This window comes from Octopus bimaculoides, chromosome 1, assembly GCF_001194135.2.
Source record: "Octopus bimaculoides isolate UCB-OBI-ISO-001 chromosome 1, ASM119413v2, whole genome shotgun sequence".
Taxonomy (NCBI): domain Eukaryota; kingdom Metazoa; phylum Mollusca; class Cephalopoda; order Octopoda; family Octopodidae; genus Octopus; species Octopus bimaculoides.
The window spans coordinates 10,188,421-10,198,434 of record NC_068981.1 but is presented as its reverse complement, the minus strand read 5'-3'; the positions used below and the strand labels follow the sequence as shown (position 1 = coordinate 10,198,434).

The window sequence follows — 10,014 nt, the reverse complement described above, 5'->3', positions numbered from 1 at the left end:
ATGTATATTGTGTGTATATATATGTATGTATATTATGTGTGTGTATATATGTATATATATGCATGTGTATATATATATGTATATATATATACGTATATTCATATATATCTGTATATATGTATATTCATATATATCTATATATATATATATACGTATATATATATGTATTATATATATGTAAATATATAATATATATATATAATATTTGCGAATAAGTATCTATCTGTTTGTCTGTCTATCTCTCTCTCTACGTATCTGTTTCTCTCTCTCTCTGCATATGTATATATATATATATATATATATATATATACACACGCGCATATAGGCACACATTCATGCATACATACACAAACATGCATGCGCACACGTACACACACGCACACACCCATCAACTTCAGACCTCTAGCGATTTTGTGATCTGTCATGCAGAGGTCACGTTATGTAGTTTAAAGATCTCACCCTATATTTTTCACTTCAGATGTTCCGTGTGTCTCTGTCTCCCTCTCCACACACACAAACACATATATATATATACACACACACTCAGACATACATATTTTTTCACACAAGCATATTCAGCGCATGTTATTATTTGAATGGATACTTTTATGAAGGAGTTCTATATTTGATATAATTATTTTATTTGCAGTTTGAGCGAATAAAGAAGTGTGCCACAGTCTGATAGCGACGAAATCAAATACGATTATCGTAAAGAAAATTTGATTTATCCGTTTATCATTTTAAAGAAATCTTTTTATATATATATATAATCTATATATAAATTGAGGAAATAGAATGAAGAGGGAAAAGGTTTATTTCACTCATAGCAAAAGAAAATGTAGCAGTTACACATACATACATACATACATATATGTGTGTATGTATATATATATAGGTAAAAAAGTTAACGAGTGCGTGCGTCACATATTTTCCTATACACACAGACACACACACACATATATATACACGCAAATATATGTAAATATATATGTATGTGTGTATATATATGTGTGTGTGAGTGTGTATACTAAAACAACACCCCATACATATATACTCATACCTACATGGAGAGAGAGAGAGAGGGGGAGAGAGAGAGAGAGAGAGAGAGACAGACAGACAAGTCCATAGAGAGAGCTTGGAAAAGTGTTTAAAATTCCATTCAGGATGCCATTCAATAGCTTTCATGAACAATACTTGCCTCTTGCCGAGTACACTTAAGTCGAACTCCTCAACCTCCTGCAGCTTTGCTAGACAGATAACGTCTTAAAAGAATCTAAGTTAAGCTTTTCTATAGTATGCGGTTAACTTAGCACACTTTTATCAGAAATGATTACTAAATCAAACGGCTTTTACGAAATATCACCCGCATGGTATACAGCTATAAACCAGAACCGGTGCCCCTGTTTATTGCTCGACTTGGTAGCAGACGCTGATAAATCTCTCTTAAATCACGCCCTACTGTTTTGAAGAGACAGGGGAAGCTTCGCTAATGTAGGCTTAGATATGTTATGTCTAAGTATATTAACGTAGTCTGGCTTATGTAATATCCACAGATATTATTTATAGTCTGGCATATTCGAAGATATTATTTATAGTCTGGCATATGTAATAACCAACAATATTGTTTGTAATGTTCGAAGATATTATTTATAGTCTGGCATATGTAGTAACCAACAATATTGTTTGTAATGTTCAGAGATATTATTTATAGTCTGACATATGTAATATCCAACAATATTGTTTGTAATGTTCAAAGATATTATAGTTTTGGATATGTAATGACCGTGGATACTGTTTAGTGTTTGAATATGAAATATCCAAAACGCTTGCTAAATTTGTCTTGGATAGGTAAAGCCCGAAAAAAGCGGATGATGCTGTCTCGTTGTCCATAGGTCTTGTGTGTTATGTCTCACCTGAAACTAGTCAACAACAACAACTACAAAATAATGATTTAAAATTTTGCCACAAGGGCAGTAATTTTTAAAGGAGTGATTAAATCGATTACATCGACCCCAGTGTTCAACTGGTACCTATTTTATTAATTCCAAAAGACTGAAAGGTGAAATCGATCCCTGCAGAATTTGAAGTTCTGGTGTATAGGGCCGGAAAAAAATGACATTAAGCATTTTGTCCGGTTCACTAACAACTCTGCCAGCTCGCCGCTTCATCAACAAATACAACAATGACAAACAATAACACAATATACATTATTTACATTATTTACAAATGACGGATATTTGTCTTCATCTTGTTTGTTGTTAACACAACGTATGCCATATTTATCAGCGTCTGCTACCAAGTCGAGCAATAAACAGGGGCACCGGTTCTGGTTTATAGCTGTATACCATGCGGGTGATATTTCGTAAAAGCCGTTTGATTTAGTAATCATTTCTGATAAAAGTGTGCTAAGTTAACCGCACACACACACACACACATATATATATTTACATATACGTGTGCGTATATATGTGTGTGTATGTGTGTATAGGAAAATATGTAACGCACGCACTCGTTAATATTTTTACACACATGTACGTATGTGGTCAAGAGAGCGGGCTACTAACCCCAAAATTTCCGAGTTCGATTCCAGGCAGTGACCTGAATAATAATAATAATAATAATAATAATAATAATAATAATAATAGTAATAATAACAACATCGAAAAATACCTTGGGAATGAGAACCCAGGTTCAAAATTTCCCCAAGACACCTGATGAAGGCTGGAGGGTGTATCAGCCGAAACGTTGTGTTAACAACAAACAAGATGAGGACAAATATCCGTCACTTTAATGTACATAATTCCTCGTCTCTTAAATATAAAACTGAATAATACAATATAATAAATAATTTACCTTGAAATATTTCTCGACCCGTGCTACATCTCTTAATTCTTGAGCGAGTTCAAATGCAGTGAGAACCGGATCCTTACTCGATAAGGATATGTATGCACCACTTGCTAAACCCCGGTATGCATTGAGCCTTGTTTTGGCAAGTCTCAATTGGTCAAACTGCAACTTATTATTACATTCCTGACATGCGCAGTAATAGTGGTGCGGTTTCTGAATAGTGTCACCTCTTAATAACAATAGTTGAACTATTTCAAACTGGTTACGTTCTGCTGCTAAAATAAGCGGTGTAATATCGGAGGAAAATGGTGAATCTTCACTTGTCTGGTTGTAGAAGTAGTCTGTTTCTCCAAAACGTTTATTCTCTCTTTTGATGTCTTTATATTTGGGATGTTTCAGAATGGTTTCAGCTATATTTTCGTGACCAGCACTGATAGCTTGCAAGAGTGCTTCATGAATAGTTGTGGAGTTGCATCTGTCAAGAAGTAGTTCAACCACCTGCAAAAACAAAACAAAGAAGAATATTAAATACTGGTGATTGCTTTTTCTCTGGCATATTGTAATTCCAGTAAATCAAATTGTTTTGAATTTTAGTACAAGGTCGGCACTTTTTGCGGAGAGGGCGCTAGGTGGTTACATCAACACCGCTACTCGACCGGTACTTAGTTTATCGACCTCAAAAGGATTAAAGACAAAGTTGTCCCCGACGGGATTTGAACTTAGAATGTAAAGAACTGGAAGAAATGTCGCTAAGCATTTTATCCAGCGCGCTAACGATCCTGCCTGTTCGCCGCCTTCAGCAAATCAAATTAAGACAAGTTCTGTGCCCCAGGTTCAGAAAATTATTACAATTCATTTTACTTCAATCATTTTGAAATTAGTAATTATTGTATTGGTTTCACAGATTGATAGATTCGTAAACGTTCGTTTAGCACAATGCCTTGGGATTCGAATTTTGGTCTTGACTTTAGCTTCTGTTTCTTCTGAACTCAATAGGATGAGCAATAGTGATATCCATGGATGAATTTAATCGATTGTTTGGTAGCTTTATGCCATTTTAGAAATCAATATTTTATTTGCTCTCAGGCTGACATAAAACTACAAAAAGGAACTCTACTATATTTCCCTTCTCGTGTAGGCGCTAATCAAAGCGTTAGAATATTGGGTTCATAATTACAAGTTAGTAGATTCAATTTTTGGACAGAGCGATGCGTTGTCTTTGAGCAAAGCACTTCATTTCACGTTGTTCTTGTTTACCCAGCTGAAAATAAGTTCCAGCCTAATTGCTGGTGTACTCTTACACCTTTCAGGAGTCATGTCCACACTGTCCAAAGTGAAAGAGACGAGAGAGTGTCCATGTCTGATCATGACTGCACAGACACAACACCAAAATTAGCGAAAAGCATGGTTCAAGCTATTTGGTCATACTCGCTTGCAAGAGACAGCTAAACTACTATATTTATTGTGTATGGTCTGTGCTATACAAAGAAATTCTAATTTCTTTTACACATATTCATCTGGATATTCATTGGGTGCTTCAAAATCAAAATATTCCAAGAAAAGTCTCGTTCAAGAAGCTAAAACAAATATTTTTGATAAAGACAGTAGCAGCAAAGTTAATTATGACCCAGAAGAATTGTTTCAATTTCTATTGGTTAACTAAGTTTTAACTAACAATTTCTATTGATACATACTGGTTAACTGGTTAACTAAGTTTTAACGTATTCATAATCCAAAAACAAAATGACTTCAGTTTTAATTAAGAGACCAGTTGTAATGCTGAGTATATTTTAATGTATTCATAATCCAGAAGAATTGCCAAAATTTTAATTGTTTAAGCGCCCAGTTATAATGTTAATTATTTTTTACGTTTTCAATTTTTATTCAAAATCATATTCGAAATCTACAGAATGAAATGTTTTCATGTGTTAACGGTGTAATACGCCAATTATTATTTAAGCGAATAATTTGTTAATTATTCATAGAACTCGAAATATATCAATATATTTAGGCAGTAATTGAAATGTGCAAACTAATCTGTGTCTAGTCTGCAAGAAAATACGTCCACCTGCTTCCAACCTATTGTTCAAGTCCTTAGAAAAGTAACAAAATCATTAACCATGTAATTGAAGAATTTTTAATTAATTGGTCGGACACAATAGCTTTCCTGTTTTCATTATCAGTAAATGTTTGATATTGATGTATTATTTTCTTAGCTGAATGTTTTCTAAATTAAAAAAAAAAAATCTGTCAAAATAAAATGCGTTGTTTGATATTGTTTTATGTTTATACAAACGAATCATTTAAATTAAATTGTTTTTATTTTTACGGAATTACATTTTTGTAATGACAAGCACAAAAAATTAAAATAATGCATTTAATTAATCAGACAGAAGATAGTAAAATAAAATAATACCCGTATCAAGGATAGGCAAACATTGTTAAGCAATGCTTAACTCAACCAACAAAATAAACAACCAAGAATAATCTTATTTTATCTTGTACTTGTTTTAGTCATTGGACTGCGCCCATGCTGGGGCACCACCTTGAAGGACTTAGTCGAGAAAATCAACCCTAGTACTTATTTTTTTAAAGTCTGGTACATATATTGCCAAACCACTAAGTTAGGTGGACGAAAACAAACCAATACTGGTTGTCAAGCCTTGGTGGGGGATGACATGCATACAGATATGCGCGTGCGCACACACGAACACGCACGCACGCACGCACTCGCACACACACACACACACACACACATATGCGACGTACTTCCACAAACTTCCACAGATCCACTCACAAGGCGTTGGTCGGCCGGAAGCTATAATAAAAGACACTTGCCGAAAGCACCGTGCAATGGGATTGAACTCGAAACCACATGGTTGCAAAGTGAGCTTCTTAACCACATACGCATGCCTTTCGAAAAATATTTTGAAATGGGTTGACGCACCAGAGACTTTTGTTGCTAATATATATTGCAGATATATGGCGGCGGCGAGCTGGTAGAATCGTTAGCACGCCGGGAAAATGCTTAGCGGTTCTTCGTCCGTCCTTAAGCTCTGAGCTCAAATTTCACCGAGGTCGACTTTGCCTGTTATCCTTTTGGGGTCGATGAAACAAGTACCAGTAGAACACTGGGGTCGATGGAATTAACTAAATCCCTCGAACTTGTTGACACTGTGCCAAAATTTGAAACCAATACTATAACTGTTGTTGGGAAGTGATAAAAATCTTTTGACGATATATATATATATATATATATATATATATAAAAATATATATATATATATATATTTCACAATTTCTTGCTTTAGAAAAGGCGCAAATTTCACAATATTCTATACTGCATTCTCAAACAAAATAGAGCATTAAATTCTGCTAAATTGAAGCTACTACAATTGAATTTACCATATTACCGACAGTATGTAAAAAATAATTCTAAACGGACCGTAGTAAAATATAGATTAGAACTGTCAAATGACATTAAATACCAGTAGAGCACTGCGGTTGCTGTAATCAACTTAGCCCGATCCCCAAACTTTCTGGCTTTGTGCCAAAATTTGAAATCAATATATATTGCAGATATATTCCTGATTTTCAGAAACACTGTACAAGTTCTGAATATACTTTTACTGAAATAAAAATCATAAATGACGTCAGAAATATCTCAATTCGTATTATGTTCGTTTAATGTGTGAGAGAGAAGTGATAATTATTGAACGTTCAAACATATCAATAACAGTTATTAGTTATATATCTAATGTAATATGATCACTTGATGCGTATATAATTATTCGCGATGTGAGAGAAATTCAGAAATTAGACATATTTACACGTGGAACAAATTGTATGAAACTGGAAGTGACAAGGATAATCTTTTCAATAATTTGGGATAGTTCATTCTAAGGTTAACCACACAGTATCCGTTCCACTTTCAATCACAATTCTTGGGATTACCCAAAACTATAGCAAAAGGCATATCCTCAAAATGCCGCGCACTAGGATTGAAAGCGGGACCTCGTGATAAAGAAGTGAACTTTTCAAGCGCTCAAACTGCTAACCACATCACAGACACACACATACACAAACGCACGGAGAGAGAGAGAGAGAGAGAGAGAGAGAGAGAGAGAGAGAAAGAGAAGGAGAGAGAAATGAAGATTGAACGTTGTGTGTCACTTAAACCTACTAACTGAACAGAGTATAAGACAGTGGTTCTCAACCGGGATCCATATGGCTCTCCTGGGGACCCACATAAGATTTTGTTGTTAAAATTTATGTGCAATAAATTGGTTGCACTTCTACAATACGCAAAGTGTTATATTCTTTTATACAATTCTTAAACTTGGAAAAGGCAAAGGAAAACTAAAGAATTTTTAATTAATCCTAATTGCATTCTTAAATACTAAAAAGATATCGGTGAAACACTTTTCAACTGATATCTAGTTGGTATTTAAAATTTCAGTAGTCTTTTACATTGACACACGCATACACATTGTTCAACAATTTATTTATGTATATTGGCTTTTCCCATTTACAAACTGAGCTGCATGGAAAGAAAATAAAAGCAAAAACACTATGCAAGAGAAATAATTGATTATAGTTTGTCTACTTAATAAAAAAACAATTTTTGAAACGACAATCCAGTGACATAGACACTAGACAAGGTCGAAACGAAATTAATATTTACTCCATATTATTTAAATAATAAATGTAAATTTTTGCCTTTAGAATATACCCTCATCTCGCAATACTTATTGATTCTTAGAATCGATTATACTAAGATTTAATTCAATTTTTCTTTTAAACTTTTAAATTACAACTATATTGCAGATATTAATGAGAATGCATTGGTTATAAGCTTAGTTTTTTTATTAAGCATTTCAAAGATTGATCGTTAAACATAAAGAAATATGGCAAAGTTTATATACAAAATATGTGTACGAAAGTCTAACGTAGAATATTAAAATATCAATACAGACATTAAGTAAATCTTTAGAGAACAGAGCATTGATCTCTGTTGGTTACATGTTAAGTTGGACTAATTCAAGTTTTAGTTGCATACATACATATTCATATATATATAATGTATATATATCTATATATATATATATAAACTCCTTTTTATACTGACTGCAATGACTGGGCTGGAACTATATTTATTTCTTAGTTAAGTACATCGGATATATGATAGACAGTAAATGTAATTTTGGATGCTCATAATTTTTTCTTTTTTTCGTAGACATTGATTTGAAACATATTGGCAGATACAACAATATCTTTTTTCCCTTTGATGGCAGAGGCTCATATAAAAAGAATTAATAACATTTTTTTTGTGTGAGTCTTATTCTTAAAATATTAGAAACATGTATCCGATTTTTTTCCTTCTCTTTTTGCTGTCTTCTTCGTTCATATATTGTGATACGAAATTTAAGCTTCCAAAGAAATAAATGATAAACGAACATAACTATACTTATACTCCTCAGTAAGAACGAAACAGTCTCTCAATTATATTTACCAAAAATATCATACAATGTCAACATATAAGAGAAATATGGGGAGGGAGAGAAGGAGGGAAATTATGTACGATTTAGCTTGGGCGAGAACCGAAACCTTACATTATTAATCAAGGAGTCTAACAAGTCTTATTCTCTTTTGTTTTTGTTGAAGTTCTTTTGAATGTCTACTCCATATTTGAAAACACTTTATGGATGTAAACAAGATTTGATTTGTTTGTTTTATGTATCTATGACGCTACCAAGTAGAATCTGATAAATCCTTACATTCAAGGTTACTTTCAAATATATCTTAGTGCACTGTCATTATTTTACAACGCTCGATACATATCAATGTTTATATAAGCATAATACATTTTCACTCATATAACCAAACATTAACGCAATCCCCATCCAGCAATCTTAATTTAGTTCAAGTCAAGATGGGAGCTGGAGATGAGAATGCTGTGAAACATATACTGCCATTGCTAACTTTCGAGTTGGTAAAAATTTTGATTACGATAAATAGACTGTTTAATGTTAGTTCTCGTTTTTGTTTGAAGCAAACTTACTGTTGAATTGAAGTCATGTATTTCAAACGTTGAACACATATTTTAGTGTTTTAAGTTTACAGCTACTCAAATTAACACTAAATTATTCCAAGTAGATACAATTGGTATAAATAGTATTTAGTCTGTTATTATTTTAGTGGTTTGAGTTACTGGACTGTGATTACGCTTGAGCACTGATTTCACTGCTATTTAGTCAACCGTATCGAACCCAGATACTAGTTGTACTTGGTTATTTCCGAATTCTACTTAATGAATTACTAAGTTATGAAATACACACGTGCGCTCGTGTAAACACACACACACATAAACACACACTGCTGCTTCTTGCACTTGCTTGATGTGGCTGCGGTCATCACAGGTAAATGGTTTCAGAGACGTCATGTGTAGAACCTCGACCAGATTCAGTGCTCTCCATCGCTGGCGGTACCGTTACAGCCCCTCTGCATCCTCCAAGGTGACATCGAGTCTTTGGAGATCTTCCCCAACCGCGACTAGCCATCTGGTACGGGGCTTGCCACAAGGCCTCCTGCAGCCCGCAGTGTTGCGTTGGATGAGAGTAAAGCCCTGATAGGATGGTCATCAGCACAACTCACAAGATGTTTGCATTATTAGTAAATTTAATTCAAATTTGAGTTTTTTTCAAAAGCTATTTAAGCATCAATGGTGCACAAGGAAAAATCAGCTGAAGAGTTGTCGTTCCTTCCAATAAACCGGTGGATTTCAGTAACATTTATTTTAGTTTTCTTTGGGGATGTTCATAATAATAACCAATATAGGACGTAGAGTTTGTTGTGTTTGTATAAATCGGCAATTTCCGTGCTACCCGAGTGTCAAGGTGTTTGGATTCTCTGATTCTTGAAATTCGGTGAAGCTCAAATAACGGTCGAATCCTGAATTTATATATACATGCACACGCACAAACAGACACACACACACACACACAAATATATGTGTGCGAATTTACACACACGTGTATATATATATATATATATATATATATATATATATAAATACATACTTGTATAAATATATACACGTCCGAATTTACATACACACACGTATGTATGTATGTGTATGTATGTATATATATATATATATATGTGTGT

At 33.7% G+C, this 10,014-nt stretch overlaps 1 protein-coding gene across 1 annotated transcript in view; it reads right to left on the bottom strand.

Moving 5' to 3' along the window:
* LOC106878508 (short transient receptor potential channel 7) overlaps window positions 1–10,014 on the bottom strand; it is a 375,551-nt gene that overhangs the window by 55,268 nt on the left and 310,269 nt on the right. The window contains exon 4 of the mRNA XM_052974185.1: window positions 2,854–3,345. Within this exon, the coding sequence (XP_052830145.1) occupies window positions 2,854–3,345 (492 nt within the window). The remainder of the gene's footprint in view (window positions 1–2,853; window positions 3,346–10,014) is intronic.